Here is a 17,748-nt window from a genome sequence, read left to right as displayed (position 1 = left end):
GCCCCACAGAAAGGTTTTTTTCAGAGTGGAGGACCGGCAGGATAAGCAAAAATGAGTTTGAAAAGTGTAGATATAACAGGGTCGGAGTTGTCTTTTCCTTTTTTCGTAAAGCATACCCCGCGTGGCTTTAGTCATGGATAATTAAAAAAAAAAATTCCGAAAAATAAATTTTAAAAGAAAAGTAAAGGCCATTTTAAACTTAAGCTCAGGAGATACAAATACCTGTTAAAATTCAAACTCAAAAAGACCAGAAATTACTATTAAAGAATAAATTAAACCCAAAACGAACAGAATTTAAATAAACAATAATAGCAAAAAACATACAACAAGTAATAATATAAAAGAATAAATAGATCTTAAAGCGAGTAATGCTTAGATTGAATATGAAAATCAAGCTTAAGATCAAGTGCCCAAATATATTGAAAGATTATCAGTTGAATTAAATGAACAATCATAGGGAAAAACATACAACAAGTAATAATATAAATGAATAAGTAGATCTTAAAGCAAGTAATGCTTAGATTGAATATGAAAATCAAGCTTAAGATCTAGTGCCCTAATATATTGCCCAAATATATACCAGTTGAATTAAATGAACAATCATAGGGAAAAACATACAACAAGTAATAATATAAATGAATAAGTAGATCTTAAAGCAAGTAATGCTTAGATTGAATATGAAAATCAAGCTTAAGATCAAGTGCCCAACTATATTGAAAGATTACCAGTTGAATTAAATGAACAATCATAGGGAAAAACATACAACAAGTAATAATATAAATGAATAAGTAGATCTTAAAGCAAGTAATGCTTAGATTGAATATGAAAATCAAGCTTAAGATCAAGTGCCCAAATATATTGAAAGATTATCAGTTGAATTAAATGAACAATCATAGGGAAAAACATACAACAAGTAATAATATAAATGAATAAGTAGATCTTAAAGCAAGTAATGCTTAGATTGAATATGAAAATCAAGCTTAAAACGAAAAAAAAATACTTGCTATTGAAGTATAAATGAAACTTAAAACGAACAGAAATGACATAAACAGTCTATGCAAACAAACGTGCAATAAATATTAATGTAAATTATTAAATAAATCTTAAAACGAGTGAAATATAAATTGAATATGCAAATCAAGCTTGAAACGAACAAGAATCCCCACAAACAAGAGTTTGGGTATGACCTCCTTCTCTCACTGTAAAAGTCTAAAACCTACTGCGTCATTGGCACTTTACTGAAAACCAATTTTATTACAAATATTTTCTTTTGTACTTAATATTGAAAAACATTAAAATTATAGTAAAATTTGCAACTGATGAGTTTTCAGCAATTAATCTCATTATACATCAAATATTCAGTTTAATTTATTAGTTCTTTCTAAATTTGTTCAAGACGAATATAGTTTCACTGCAAACAAGAGTTTGGATACTGCCCCCCTCCTTAACCGTAAATAAAAACCGATAGCCTACTGCGTCATTGGCGCTTCACTGAAAACAAATTATATCACAAATATATTTTCTTTTCCAGTTCTTACAGCACTGAAAATAAAAAAAAATTAAAGTAAAATAAGTTCTTGAACTGACGGATCTTTCAGCAATTAGTATCATTATACATCAAATATTCAATTTGATGTTGTTTTTACTTTTCAAGACCGTTCAAGACACATATAGTTTTCAGTAAAGCGCCAATGAAGCAGTAGGTTTTAGACTTTTACAGTGAGAGAAGGAGTTGATACCCAAACTCTTGTTTGTAGTGATTATTTTTCGTTTCAAGCTTGATTTGCATATTCAATTTAAGTTTCAGTCGTTTTAAGATTTATTTATTCATTTACATTAATATCTATTGTATGTTTGTTTGCATCGGTTGTTTATTTAATTTCTGTTCGTTTTAAGTTTCATTTATACTTTAATAGCAAAATATTTTTTTTCGTTTTAAGCTTGATTTTCATATTCAATCTAAGCATTACTCGCTTTAAGATCTATTTATTCATTTATATTATTACTTATTGTATGTTTTTTGCTATGTTTATTCATTTTCTGTTCATTTTGGGTTTCATTTATTCTTTAATAGTAATTTCTGGTCGTTTTGAGTTTGAATGAGCTTAAGTTTAAAATTGCCTTTACTTGTCTTTGAAAAACTGATTTTTCGGAAACTTTTTTTTAATTAATTTTTGTTCCTTTTTTATTGCAAAAAGTTTCAATTTTTTAAAAATTTCTTTATTTCAAAATCAAACTTTAAAAAAAAATCAATTGTTCATCAAAGTGTCAAAACTGGTATCAAAGTAACAATATCACAAAGTGAAAAAATGCCTGTCCCTGGGCCCTGGGGGGCTGTGTCGACCCCGGAGTTTTAATATTTTATGTTTGAACTATTTTTAACAAAATGGTCACTTCAAATTTTTATCAGATAGGTTTATCCATCAGATAAGCTCCAAGACGTGGAGAGCGGGAGGGGCTAGTTGCCCTCCGATCTTTTTTTAATCTGATAAAATGAACTAAAACTTTTAATTTTCATTCAAATGAGCCCTCTCTGAAGTTTAAAGGAGCATCCCTTTCGTAAGAACCATATACGGCCCCAGGAAATAGCTTATAATGCCTGCCGTCCGGACCCTGGGGGGTTGTGTCGACACCGGAGTTTTTTTTATCTGACCTTTGAACTATTTAACAGAACGACCATCTCAAAATTTGTATAAGATGGGTTTGGGGGAAAAAGGGCGTAGGGTGCTAGGGGCCCTCCGATCTCTTCTGACTCTTAAAATTTGAACTAGAACTTTCAATTTCCATTCAAATCCGCCGTCTCTGTAGTTTATACGAACATCCCTTCCGTAAGAACCATATATGTTTCCAGGGAATAACTTGCAATGCCTGCCCCCGGGCCCTGGGTGAGTGTGTTGACACCGGAGTTTTTTTTTATTCTGACTTTTGAACTATTTTTAACAAAATGGCTATCTCAAAATTTTTATCGGATGCATTTGGGGGAAAAGGGGCATAGGGGGGATAGTTGCCCTCTGATCTCTTTTGAATCTTGAAACTGAACTAGAATTTTTAGTTTAAAATCAAATGAACCCGCTCTAAGGTTTTATTGAGCGTCCCCTCCGAAACAGGTATATATGCCCCCCAGACATAGGTTAAAGTGTTCACTCAACGAACTAAACGACTATGTCGTACACAGAGTTTTTGCTATAAAATCTTTGAACCATCTTGACAAAAGTCTAGCTAAAATGACTAATTAGATAGGTTTGAGGAAAAGCGGGCGTGGAGAGGAGGGGGCTGGTTGCCCTCCGATCTCTTTTGAACTTTCAATTTCCAATCATATGAGCCCTCTCCAAAGTTTATACGAGTATCCCTTCCATAAGAACTATATATGCCCCAGAGCATTACTTACAACGCCTGCCTCCGGGCCCTGGGGGGCTGTGTCGACCCCGGAGCTTTCAGTTTACGATCTTTGAACTATTTTAAAAAAATGGCTATCTCAAAGTTCTTATCGGATGGGTTTGAGGAAAAGAGGGCATGGAGAAGGGGGGCTAGCTGCCGTCCGATATCTTTTGACGCTTTAAAGTGAATTAGAACTTTCAATTCCCAATCAAATGACCCCTCATACGAGCATACATTCCATAAGAACCATATATGCTCCCAGAGCATTGCTTACAACGCCTGGCCGGGGGGGTTGCGTCGACACAGGAGTTTTTTTATCTGACCTTTGAACTATTCTTGACGAAATGGCCGTACGTAAAGAAGTTTTCGTTATATGATCTTTGAACTATTTTTAACAAAATTGCTACCTCAAATTTTTTATAAGATGTATTTGGGGAAAAAGGGCTTGGGGGGGACTAGTTACCCTCCCCCTACGAGCCCCCTTTGAAGTTTATACGGCGACGCCTTCTATATGAAGTGCCTTTGGGAAAAAATGAATGGAGTGTGGGGAGAGGGTAGCTGCCTTCCGATCACTTTTGACTCTTAAAAAGTGAACTACAACTTTCAATTTCCAATCACATGAGCCCTCTATGAAGCTTATACGAGCATCCCTTCCATAACAAACATATATGCCCCTAGGGCATAACTTACAACGCCTACCCGTGGGCCCTGGGGGGCTGTGTTGATACCGGAGTTTTTGTTATCTGAACCATGAACTATTTTTAACAAAATGTCTATGTCAAAATTTTTATCTCGTGCAATGGCTCTCTCAAAGTTCTTATTGGATGGGTTTGAGGAAAATAGGGCGTGGAGAGGAGGGGGCTAGTTGCCCTCCGATCTCTTTTGACTCTTCAAAAATGAACAAGACCTTTCAATTTCCAATCATATGAGCCCTCTCCAAAGTTTATACGAGTATCCCTTCCATAAGAACTATATATGCCCCAGAGCATCACATACTACGCCTGCCTCCCGGCTGGGGGGGGGGGTTGTGGGGACACAGGAGTTTTTTTTATTTGACCTTTGAGCTATTCTTGACGAAATGGCCGTACGTAAAGAAGTTTTTGTTATAATTGATCTTTCAACTATTTTTAACAAAATTGCTACCTCAAATTTTTTATAAGATGTATTTGGGGAAAAAGGGCTTGGGGGGGACTAGTTGCCCTCCCCCTACGAGCCCCCTTTGAAGTTTATACGGCGACGCCTTCTATATGAAGTGCCTCTGGGAAAAAATGAATGGAGTGTGGGGGGAGGCTAGCTGCCCTCCGATCCCTCTTGACTCTTAAAAAGTGAACTACAGCTTTCAATTTCCAATCAAATGAGCCCTCTATGAAGCTTATACGAGCATCCCTTCCATAACAAACATATATGCCACTGTATTTCACTTCTCATATTCTAGTTTATCGGGATTCCTGGTATGATCCGAACGATAATCGGAATTAGTTGAAAATCTATCCATGTGCTGGTGCAACAGCAAATTGCCCTTTGTTTTCGTAAATCTTATTGTCAGGTGTGGTTTTTAAGTTTTAAAATGAAGCAATCAGTCACCGTTGGGGACAGACCTGGGTTCCGTCTTGGAACTAAAAACTTAAAAAAGGCACCAAATTTTTACATATATTAATAAGAATGATTCTTAAAAAAAAAAATAGGAACCAGTTTTTTCAAACCCTTCCGCCACCAGCTCTTGGGAGATTTCTTGTGAATTAATTCTCGTATTATAATATTCTGCATAAATGGCTCAGTTTTATGAAACGAACCATTCTCAGAAACTTTATTGCTTCCCCCAGGTTAAAAAAAAAATCCGGGCGTCCTAGGGATGGATATGTAGACCAAAAGCCCCCGGGGACATCCGTATTTCAAAATCGCAGGTAATGCTCTTATGTTGCCTGTAGTAAAGACCCATTGGGTAAAGAGCGTAATATTATGAACAGCTGAAGGATGTAATAACAATTCCCAAAGCATGTCTAGTGCTATAAATATAGAATGTATATTTGAGCCCCAACCATGAGCGCCATTGGGCCGGACCATGGGTATTAGCGGCTTGGTGTGGCAGTCAGCTGTTAGTAGTAGTAGTATGGATAGTCTCCGTTCTCAGCCATTGTATTTCAGAACGCTTATGTATTAACATTCTTGAATATTTACAACTCTAAGGGTGAATATTTCCCCAGTTCTAAGGCTATGTATTTTACGCCACCGTCCATGTTCTGCCCATCTCAGACTTCTAATGGCGCATGCCTTGGTTGTGCGTATAAAGTATGATGAAAGGTTGAGAAATTTTTGCTTGTATAGATATACCCACACGAAAGATTCCACCGACAACACAAAAAAAGCAACACAGAAGCAGTTCATACTTGGTGTATATGGTGTCATACTTGGTATATAGTGAATTATACATTTTATAATTGGTCAATTTTGTTTTTATTACTCTAGTTTTTCTTTAAGTTTTATTTTAATTAGGCACTGAACTTTTTTTGTTTTATTTTTTTAAGTAGTCATTGCCTTGTAATTTCAATTTTTTAATTAACTAAGATGTTTTTAACATTAAGTTTTACGTTAGAGAATGTTTTTTTCAGAAATGGCTGCCCAACGAAAATGCTGCCATTGTTGTTTCGGACTTTGATACCCCAAAATCTTTAGCCAACTATTTACATGCCTTAAACTTAGACGACGAAGCTTACAACCAACATCTTCAACACAAGATGGGCCAGCTTATACAGAATGAAAAACTATTAGATGCTTTTAAAGCCAAATCTTGGCGTGATGAAAATGGAGAGAGTTTTATTGATAGTTTCCATTGTTATCTATGTGAAGAAGCACACAAAATTGACGATCTTCGACTGCTAGATCGACAGTACTCACATCATTCAGACCTGCGAGTATTTACGTGCCCTCTGCCGACAGATCCTCTGACGCGTATAGTTAACCCGAGTGTGTGGTGGACTGAATATTTTGTGAATTCCTTTTTAGAAGGTGATGTTGCACAATCTTTTTTGAAAAAAAATCAGAATTTTTCTCATGACGACTTCAGTAAAGAAGTTATCCAACAGTTGTCACATAATCCTACCATTGATGAGCTGTAGGTATAATAATAATGCTATATTTGAAAGCTTTTGACCCATATACAGAAAAAATGCCTAAAAAACTATAGCACAGAACCACACAAGTAGGAAAGATTGGTAACTATATAGATAGTAGGCGGTCGAGAAATCTCAGCCCCTCCCTTAAAGTCGTTGGTTGCAATATAAATAATCTCAGCCCCCCTTAAAGTCGTTGGTTGCAATATAAATAATCTCAGCCCCCCTTAATGTCGTTGGTTGCAATATAAATAATCTCAGCCCCTCTCTTAAAGTCGTCGTTTGCAAAATTAATAATAGCTTGTCATCTACCTTACCCCCCTCCCTTAAAGTCGTTGGTTACAATATAAATAATCTCAGCCCCCCTTAAAGTCGTTGGTTGCAATATAAATAATCTCAGCCCCCCTTAATGTCGTTGGTTGCAATATAAATAATCTCAGCCCCTCTATTAAAGTCGTCGTTTGCAAAATTAATAATAGCTTGTCATCTACCTTACCCCCTCCCTTAAAGTCGTTGGTTACAATATAAATAATATCAGCCCCCCTTAAAGTCGTTGGTTGCAATATAAATAATGACCCTCACATGAACAGAAGCTTTCTGTGTCTAAATAAAATATGACATGGCCTCTAAATAGGAGAATCACATATTGTCGGGTGACAGACCGAAGGGCGTATCTTACAAAACGCAAGTTTTAAGCTTGACTGAAAACAAAACACTCCGTGGGGTCATCTTTCAGATACAGCATTTAGATAAAAACGAATTAAGACGTCTGAAGTTCTTAAACTGATAGTCTACGTCGATTACTTTAAAAACCTTTGAAGCTAGCAGCTTTGAAAATCTTCAAATTCATTTTACTCGAATTTGTAGTTTTGGAGATACGCCCTATGGTCTGGCAACTGACGATATGGGACAAGTATTCTCCACCCCTTATACGCAAAGGGACAATCTAGTAGAAGCTTGATACACAGTTTGACTCCAGAATCGTTTTTGTGTGTATGCATTTGTGTTAATAAAGGATTAATAAGATGAAAAGACATACTGTGAAGCTATTGTGCATTTAATGTGTGAGATCAGAAGATTTTTAGGGAGCAGTAAGCAAAATCTAAACAGACTTCGCAAAAATAGTAGCTGAATTTAATTTCCATTGAGGTAAGATTAAAGATGGGGTAAATATGCTTGACCCCCTCCCACTAAAATGATTTTGTTGAGAGGTTGTTGGCTGATGGAAAATATTTGAAGGGGCGCGGTTACTTTTAAGCTGGTTTAAACCAAGAGGCCTGAAGATGAAAAACCGATTTAAATTACAATTTTCTGCCCTAAAAAATACATACAGGTCTACGCATATTGTTAAATCGGAAGAAAACGGTTCAATGGCCAAACATTGAACGGAAATTTGAATGAAAGCGTACAATGCGTGGTGTGTGAAGGCATAATTTTGAACTAAAAAAGGTAAAATATTTCAAAATTTAACTTTGAAATTCGTTGTAGGTAGCGTATCGTAAATCCCAGCTAGGGTTTTATAAATTGAAAGTTGATCATGTGGATTAAAGTGAAAAACATTTCACCATTTGCAATACACAAAAACCTGTAAACTGTGAATTTGTTTTTCTTGCAATAAAAGTGAATTGAAGGGACATTTTTTTTTTTTTTTTTTTTTTTACCTTAACAGTTCTTATTGTTATAATGACAAGCAATTGACATGTTGATTTGTGATTTGATGAATAAAAATCTAGTCGAAGTAAAAATTTATTTTACCCGTAGTTTTGTTGAAAAATAATATTTCATTTTTGCTTGCTTACTTTACTGAAGATACAGGCTTGTTCAGCCCCACTTGACACCGAGGAGCTGCTAGGTCCAAGTGCTTTTACTGGCTTCCGTATTTAATTAGTGGTCGAATCAGAGCCGTTCAAAGGAGTGGGCAAGGGGACAGCTGCCCCGGGTGCCGTTACTGGGGGGGGGGGGTGTTGTGGTCCACTTTGATTCGGCATTTTTGCTTATATTTGAGTCGGAAAGGGTCGTTGTAATTGAATTTTTTTCATGCACCACCAACCATAAGAACGGCTCTGGATTGAATAAACCAGGCCAACACAGAATTGAGAAGCTACTGGACCAATGGGTTCTATTTTCAGTCTCTGGTCCAATAAACTAGGATGACAGAGCATCGAGAAGCTGCTGCAACAAGTGCTTCCAGTGGGTTCTGTCTTCTGTTTGTGGTTGAGTAAACTAGCGTAGCTTAGCATCGAGAAGCTGCTGGACCAAGTACTTAAAATGGGCTCTATCTTCAGGTTGTAGTCCAATAAACTAGCGCAACTCGGGATTGAAAATCTGCTGGACCGCATGTACCTCTACTGGATTCTTTCTTCTATATTTGGTCAAATAAACTAGCACAACTTGGCATTGAGGCTACTGAACCAAATGCTTTTACTGGGTTCTATCTTTTTTTATGATGTAATAAACAAAAACAACACGACATGGAGAAGCTGCCAGACCAAGTTCTTCCACTGGGCTCTATTCCCTGTTTGTCGTCGAATAAACTAGCTAAACTCGGCATCGAAAAGCGGCTAGACCCAGTACGTCCATTGGGTTCTATCTTCCGTTGTGGTCGGATAATACAACCCACACCTCGTTCCCTCACTTGTGCACATATTTCCAGAATTCTACTGATATTAAACCAACAGAGAGAAAAATCTCAATGAAAAACAAAAAAAACAAACGAGACTGATATTCAAAATTTAAGCCTTATGAAGCTTAGTTACCATAGTACGTTGGTCCTGGCAATAAAAGTATACAACTTTTATGGGGACAATTTCTGCCTAACTACTTTCAATTCTGATTAAAATAACAAAATGATTAACTCCAAAGTTTATTTGACAAAACTTGACAACATAAAATTATAGAAGTAATACAAGGAAACTAAAACTGTATCACAAGACTAGGAAAAGAGGACCACAAAAAGCAATTAAAAATGATGTTAACAAAATTGTTGAAACTCTGTTTCATTTTTGACTCTGAATAAAAAAAAGGAATCAAAAGAGATCTTTTCATTTCACGGAAAATAAACTATATTTTGTTGTCGAATATTGAAAAAAAAATTATTTCCTTGAAAAATAACTTACAATTTTACGTTTCAAAATAACGTTCAAATCTCCAAACGTAAGATTTCACATTGTTTTGCATTATATCATTCAATGAGGTTCTGAAAAAAATAAGGTAAAACCTTTTTCTAGAAACATTTCTACTGAGAGGATTTTACGAAAGAAACTAATACCTTCAGCTATGCCGTCACTTGTTTCAATAAAAGGAGTGTCATTGGGATTCGTCCGACAAATTGTAATCTATTATAGGTTTGTAGTCACCATTTAAGTTATGTGGAACATAGTACTTCGCCTTTTAGTATATATCTGCCATAATAAGGACAATTAATGAGGACCATCCAGTAAATGGTCGGCATCCCATGCCCTCGCCACTTTTATCACTGTACTGCTCCCAGATATACCCTGTCCTGTAATACTCTTTTATTAGATTTGTGATCAAATTTTCTTTAAGTTCATTGTGTATCACTTTGGCCTTGATTTGGTATGGCCCTTCTAGATTGGAATAATGGTGGAGGGCCTTAAGAGTAAGGTAATTCATATTGATCCATATGGCACCTCTCCAATATGGAGGGTCATGCTCCGTGTTTCGTTTATCATATAAAGGCGAACTTTTCGCAAGAGATCGAAGTCCATAATTTGTCCATAGTAAATTTGGATTTTTGAGATCATCTAAAATCTTTCCCAGTTTTTGTGAGCTGGGACTAAGGATATGTGTGAAAAGAGGGAAAAGGCTAACATAGCCAAATGTATCATCAACAAAACCTAATGTAGGGGGGGTTAACACTTCCCGAATCATTTCTGGCCTTGACATACCTGATTCGGTCTTTGGCCTTTTTAGCTTAACACTAGTGGAATGTAGGCCATAATCAGCAAACCGTTTGTTCTTAGTTGACCAATGAACTTTATCCAATAGTTTATTATCAGCTAAATACTGCCAGGTTTCTAAATACTTCTGGCCATCTTTTCCAATTAGCTCTGAAATATGGCTCATCAACTTGGAGGCTAAAGTCATCCAACAGCGAAGATCTAGATGGCGCTCATCACCTGTTGGATGTGAAGCCCTTGGATAATCATCCAAGCCAGAGGAGAAACTTTTTGGATTGAGCTCTCTTTTCGTTGTGGGGTCACGACCTTGCCAGTAATAAGTACTAGGTTCACGTCCTACTTGAGTTGTGTTGAACCAGTCATACCTATTAAATAAATATACTTTAACTTAAAATAATGAGATGGGACAATGACAACTAAATTTGGCTGAATCCTACCAGACATGCAAAAGATAAATATTGACAGAATGCCTGAGTAATTTCCAGCGTTTTTTTTTTTTTTACTTAGAGTAATTTGATGTTTAAGTCGACGTATTGGCTCGAGACTTGAAATCACAAGTTAAGAAAAAATTCTATTCATTTAAAATGTGATTGAGAAATTAAATATACATTGTCATTGTCAAGGGTACTATTCAATGTCTTGAAAAAACAACTTTCTGCACAAACATTGCAACACAAATATGTACGAAAATGCGGATCGGCTTATATCTAGCTTGATCGATTTTAATTGTAGCATAGTTTTAAACAAACTTAATTTTAGCATAGTCTTTTAAGTTATGAATTTTGTCAAACTGTGTCCAAACTCCTTGATTCTACGAACAAATCGCAACATCAATGTGCACAAAAGAAGGAATCGGCTAATAACAAGCCACGTAGCAATTGTTAATTATTTATTTAGTTATTAAATGACTGCGGCAATAATTGTTTTTAAACAATGATATAAGTGTTAACATACAGCTTATCGAGTTCTTTGCTAACGTTTTTTGTTCTTTTTTTGTTCAAAGTTCTTTGCTAACGTTTGCTAACAACGAGTTCTTTGCTAAGTTTTACGATCCTATCTCATGATAATCTAGGACCACTGGTTCGATACGATCACCCTTGAAAAAAAAAAAAAAAAAATAAACGCGCATCCGTGATCTTTATTCTTGCAAAACATACAAAATTCCACATTTTTGCAGATAGGAGCTTGAAACCTCTACAATTGGGTTTTCTCATATGCTGAATCTGATGGTGTTATTTTCATTAAGATTCTATGACGTTTAGGGGGCGTTTCCTCCTTTTTTCAAAAATTAGGCAAATTTTCTCAGACTCGTAGCCTTTAATGGGTAAGATTAAACTTAATGAAACTTATATTTTTGAAATTAGCATAATAAGCCAATTCTTTTGATAAAGCTAATGGTATCAAAATTCCTTTTTTTAAAGTGTCGGTTACTATTCAGCCGGGTCGCTCCTTACTTACAGTTCGTTACCACGAACTGTCTGAACAGAAAAACGTTGATAGTTCAGTAGTTAAATGCATTTAAATTTTTAACGCAACGAGTTAAATAATTAAAACAACGAGTTCTTTGCAAAGTTTTACGGTCCTATAAAAAATCATTTTCTTCTCAAATTGAAATTTCTTAAGTCCCCAGTATAATAATTTTAAAAATAAAAACAAGAGATGGCTGATAGACGTGTCCATCACGATTTAAGATAAAAAAAAAAAGGCCTCCTGTGATACTAATCTTAAACATTTTTTTAGCTTGGTCTTAAGTGGTGCGCTTTTATGGCGCTGAAAATGTGTGGATTTCGTATCTGTGTATTGATATGTGTGGGGGGAAGAGGGCCATGCACTTGCGCAGGAATTGTTTCGGCTGAGGAGGTTGATAAAAAAAAGGAGGGATTTGAATGATAATTTGAATATGAAGTGAGGTCAAAATTCAAGATTTTGGGGTCCAGGCCCTGATCTCAGGGGTTAGGGGGGGGGGTTAACATTGTTGGAGTTTTCATCTGCTCTAGTTACTTTGCAACCGTTTTTGAATCAGCAATCCTTATCTCTTATTTATTTTAAAATATAGGTTTGCCTGCCATTTGCGTAGTACTAAATGAATAAGACTAAATGACTTCAAAATAAAGTTATTGGAATCATTTTTAAATTCTCGTCAATTTCATTTCTAAGTAAAGTGTTCCCCAAATATTTTATTTTGAACGTGACATAACTACGAAATTTTGCAATTATCAAATGTGGTTTCAGTATTTTATTGGGGCGTTACTAAGGGACCGTTCTATCCTTTAACTATTTATTATATGACAATTTGAAATTTGCAAGTATTTGGCTCTGCCAATTTTTCTATGTGCATTTCAACCCACTTACCACAATCAACTTCAGCTTACCATGGTCACTGAATATGTTAAGTGGTATTAACGATTAGTGTATACGCAAAGGTGGAAAAGAAACTTCGCGTTAGTTTTCAGTTGGCAAGTGTTGTATGTTTGTTTTGCTTCTAGTCTGGTGTGTTGAGTCAACATCTGTGGAATTAAATTTAAAAACTACTATAAGGCTTCCATCCATAAAGTAATTCGTAGCGTCAATTACCATGGTAACCGAAATTTCCGGGGAGAAAGGTTGAAATAGTCTGACACTTAATTGTCCAATCTGTTCGTCCATAATTCTCAATTCTACAGTCAGGACATAATTCATAAAACATTTCCCTTTAGAGTCCATAATTCAGTAAGGTGTTGTTTATTTAAAAGAAAATGGGACAGAGAGTTTTGAATATATTGAAAATCAGTCTTAAGGGAAGTTCAAATTTGCATATTTTCAAATCTAGATTAAAATAATTTTTCTTCAGTACTAAGAATCGGTTGTTGCCATCTGTAGGGGTTTGGGAGGGGGAGGGGCTCAATAACACTTAGGCGTACACTCCACTCCTAATGAAAACACATAGAGAGATTACGGCCGAAGACTACTCGCATGGCTTAGGAAAACCGTCCCAGAGAAAAGCTAATCCTTAGAATTAACCCTGAGTCCTCAGACGTATCGGCAGCCACCTCAGACTGCAACACTTGAACCTGGTTTGGAAAGAGGGCATGTTACGAGTATAACCGGACAGGTAATTTATACCTGTACACAAAAACCGGCTTAATTTACAAAGCCTTACTTCTGGGTATCCTCTCTAGTAAAGATATGCCCGACTCAACTTAGGAGGTTAATTCTCCCAAAGAAAAAGGCCACCTATAAATCTTACTACTCTGGCCTATAATACGAAAAAACGAACAGGCGTATTACAATCAGGAAAATCTTACAACCTTGAAGTCACAAACTACTACTACCTTGAAGTCACAAAATCACAGAAGAATAAATATGCTTTTCCTAATCTCTGGGTGGATCTACCCATGGTGTTCCGCCCAATCCGGAACTAACAGCGACACGAGGTAACCATGCCACTGCTCCAGATGAATCGCCAGTCCACCTCTCTATTCCCATGGCCTCAGACTGTGAAAAACACCCCGTCTACCGAGCCGAGTTTGTCATGATCCAGGTGTTATTTCTTTGGACTTTGGCTAATTAGCAAAGCTTACAGACATAAAAATTTCTCAACGGAAAAAGGAAGAAATAAACTAAGAAAAATAATTGGGACCTCTGGCCCAAACAACATTAGTATTAACTTTCTTAGGGACGAGACGGGTCTGATATTGTATGCTGTTGTAGATTGTTTCTTGATTTATTATTCATTGAAACAGCTGCTATACAGTAAGTACTGCACACAACAGGAACGAGAACAAAAAAAAAAAAAGCGACGAAGACAAACAACAAGTTATATACGCAACAGAAAACTAAAACCGGAAAAGAATAGCAGACCTCGCATCAAATAAATGAAACTGTACTTTAATAAATAGCAAATAATAGTAAATTCGTATATTGTATACAAGCTCTTGACTCCGAGCTATACACGACAAGCTAGCAGAATAAAACGGGAAGGATTCGCCACTTTTCTATACTAATCCCCGTTTAATTACATTTATATATAAAAATGAAAAAAAAACACTCCACTAGAAATGGGTCTACTTGAGATCAGCTTTATTTGTTATGTTTTGAGATAATTTCAGAGGAAACTAGTAGAAGATCCATAATTCTGCATTTTCGAACTATGCGTGTTTTTCTGTGCCAACGCGGTGGACGTAGTTGATATTTTACGAAACAGAGAAACAACGAATGGATTTTTTGATTTTCTGGTTGTCATAGCATTTTCCAAAATGTGACAATAAATAAGATAAAAAGGAGGGCTGCTGCGATCAAGGCTAGCTACTAGAGGACAGGTAAAACGCAATTTGCATGTCGCAAAAAGATGCTCAAGGAGAAGCACCTTCGTGTGTCGTCAGAAGGATCCGCTAGCGAGGTAAAAATATACTACGTAATTGGCAGGCTGAAAAGTAAATCTTTTTTGTCTGTTTTTAATGGTTACTCTTGTTTAGTTCTTTTCATGCTTTTTTTGTGGCGTTTGAGCTAAGTTATTATTTTCGAATATATTTTCTCCCAGATATGTACACGAAACTGGCTCTTAAAAGCTACACTTCACATTGTAGTTTATTATTGTTTTCAAAATAAAAATGACTGTACTATACCATGTAACTAGACGAGGCCAAGCCCTCTGCAGGTATTCATAATCGCTCTGAGAAATAGATTCAGCTTCACCAAACATGTCATAAAGAGGAAGTAGTAAAGTTGGCGGGTTGGCATTAGAATTCTTCTGCACAACAAACTCATCAGGGACTTTGACCCTTGCTTCAATCCCTAAAATCTGTTCACGAGGTATCCAGCCCTCAATATTCATAAGATCCAGCCAATGAGCGATAATGTCCTGGAAACAGATTTGATGTAAATGAACGACAATTTCGCTTCTCTTTGAGACATATGCCAATAACTTCTTAGAGCACGGTGCCTTTTCGTTTATAATCAAAGCAAAAATTAATTAAAAACGAGTAAATTTTTAGTAAGACAGTGAAGAAAATAAATAAAAAAAACTTTTCAAAAACAAAATGATAGTTAAATTTGAATATTTTGGCTTCATATCCGGAAGTCTTTATCATCAAAAAAAAACTAGTCTAAACAAAACCTGAAGAAAAGAAAAATAAAAACAACAATGAAACAATATGCAACAACATAATTATTTTAATAACTTATTATTTTGTGCTTTGGTTCTCTGTCATATAAGATTTTGTTTAATTATGAGAATTGTTGCTGTTGTGTATTTTTTGTAGAGCGATGTTTTTTTTTCCTTCTTCTTTTCTTTAATGTTTTGTTTAGGCTAATTTTTCATTTTTTTCCGTTGATAAAATCTTCCGGATGTGAAACCGAAATATTCGAATTACTATTTTTATTTTTTAAAGTTTTGGTTTTAATTTTTGCACTATCTTACAAAGAATTTTACCTGTTTTTAACATACTTTCGTTTTGAGGTATACACCATTTATGATTGCAAATAGACTTCGGCTAAAGGACCTATTTCTGAATTGTTTCGAGTTTACAGAGGTTTTTGGTCACGAGGCTAGCACTAAGTAAATATATGGACCTTAGTTGAATTTAATAAAACTGCCCATAATGTAGTACAGCTCTAACTTTGTTTTTATAAATAAAATAGACTAAAATATTTTTCTTCCTTTTATAAAAAAAAAAGTTTAAAGCGGGGAAGTTCGATTTACAGGCTCTTTTAATAGCTATGATAATAAAAATGGATATCATTATCTTAAAAAACAAAATGAGAAGCTGAATTAGAGAACAACAAATATAAGAAGCTGGATGATAGAACAACAAATATAGCTTGCGGTTTTAGTTAAAAAATAAAGCGTTTAGCAATACGCTTATTTCATGAATTTGTGAACCACAAGCTTTTCACTTTTTTTTCTTCTTTTTTTACAGAACAAGGGGTCGCAACTACTATAATGGCTACTAAACTTGATTGTCTTCCAGTTAATTAAATACAATTCTTTTGTTTTAATAATATCTACCCTACGCAATTTTTTAATGAACGTGCTGGTGGTATTTACCCTTAAATTTTCGTTGCTGGTTCAAAGAATGCTCCAAAAAAATTTTATTTTTTTTATTGGAACGTTTTTGGTAGTATATGGTGACTTGAAGTGTGTCCAGTGCGGCTGCTATTTAATAAAAAAAAAAAAAAGAGTAGCCGACTTCTAAAGTTAAAATTAGAGGTATTTCGACTTTAAAGTTTGTCGTCACTGAGAGGAGATGAGGTGGGTTTAAAAAAAATTAAAAATAAGAAAAAAAATAATCCAAAGAGAGGCTCTCCTCCCTTGTGTCTTGATTACTTAATCAAGGATTCCTTCCGTATGAACTACCAAGCTTTTAAGCAGTTTCTGCTCCAAAACACAAAGTAAAAATGAAAAGAAAAATCCCTTTCATTTTCACGTCCTTTTCTTAATTTATTGTAGACAGCTCTTTGTCCAGCTAGTATAAGACACCGGCTTGAGGTATTTCATAATGTTATTGTTAAGCTGGAGGACATAGTAAGAGAAGGAGAAGTCCGACAGTTGACAAGAAATATGGAAAGGGTGGGGAGGCCGCACCCATCATTGCCCCATCCCCCCAATCATAAATAGAGCATAGTCTTTGGGGTGTAGAGGCAGTGGACATTGAAGGCCTGAGCCTCGACTTAGTGATAGTAGGACCACCCCTCCTAATAATAATAATAGACAGCTCTTTATTGAACTCGACTCGCAAGTGCGTGCTGTTCATATCAATAAAGGACATATAAAGCTATCTGATATCTCTAAAAATGGGATAATAAGGCACAAGTCCCTGATTTTTTTTAAAAGGTCAAGGAAACTCCTAAATTTTTTCAAGTCCATAGACAATCATTCGCTTTCTAATTTATTAAATATTATTATTATAATTATTCTTTATCATAATAATAAAATACATAATTATTGTCATTATGTAATGGTTCCCAACAGGAGTGGGTCTTTCCTTGGTGGCCTTAGAGCTCTCCCAGGGGAGACTCCTTCACTCCATAAATGTTGGGAACTGTGTATAAACAATTGCTCGTTTTCCAAATTTTTAAATATCATTTAACGTTTCCCAAAAGGAGTGAGTCATGTGCTAAGATTTTCTTTAATGGCCTAAGAGCGATCTTAGTGAAGCCCCCCCCCCCCACCCCACCCCCTTCTTGGATTTGAATAACTGTGTCAACTATTCTGAATATTGCGAAAGTTTTTTTAGTATTATCTACTGCTGAATAAAGTAAAAATCACATGAAAGTAAAGTAAAACTTGTAACAAGTGTTTACTGAACTTGACTAGTGTTTTACTGAAAGTAATTTATAGTTCAATGTACATAGGCGACAAG

General features: G+C 35.5%; 2 protein-coding genes across 4 annotated transcripts in view; one reads left to right on the top strand and one right to left on the bottom strand.

Annotated features, from left to right (window-relative positions):
• Positions 1-8,113, top strand: part of FucTB (alpha-(1,3)-fucosyltransferase 10) — a 60,768-nt gene extending 52,655 nt beyond the window's left edge. For all 3 annotated transcript variants that reach the window (XM_089093102.1, XM_089093100.1, XM_089093101.1), the window contains exon 5: positions 5,988-8,113. In XM_089093102.1, the coding sequence (XP_088949228.1) occupies positions 5,988-6,494 (507 nt within the window). In that variant the 3' untranslated portion in view covers positions 6,495-8,113. The remainder of the gene's footprint in view (positions 1-5,987) is intronic.
• Positions 8,114-9,343: 1,230 nt separating this feature from the next.
• GCS1 (mannosyl-oligosaccharide glucosidase) overlaps positions 9,344-17,748 on the bottom strand; it is a 101,692-nt gene continuing 93,287 nt past the window's right edge. The window contains exons 7-8 of the mRNA XM_089092790.1: positions 15,013-15,248; positions 9,344-10,773 (exon numbers count right to left, since the gene is read on the bottom strand). Coding sequence (XP_088948916.1) covers positions 9,879-10,773; positions 15,013-15,248 — 1,131 coding nt within the window. The 3' untranslated portion in view covers positions 9,344-9,878. The remainder of the gene's footprint in view (positions 10,774-15,012; positions 15,249-17,748) is intronic.

The sequence above is a fragment of the Artemia sp. Qi Xiang Cuo genome, chromosome 8, assembly GCF_049724085.1.
Source record: "Artemia sp. Qi Xiang Cuo chromosome 8, ASM4972408v1, whole genome shotgun sequence".
Classification (NCBI taxonomy): Eukaryota; Metazoa; Arthropoda; class Branchiopoda; order Anostraca; family Artemiidae; genus Artemia; species Artemia sp. Qi Xiang Cuo.
This window is presented reverse-complemented; position numbering and strand designations above follow the sequence as displayed.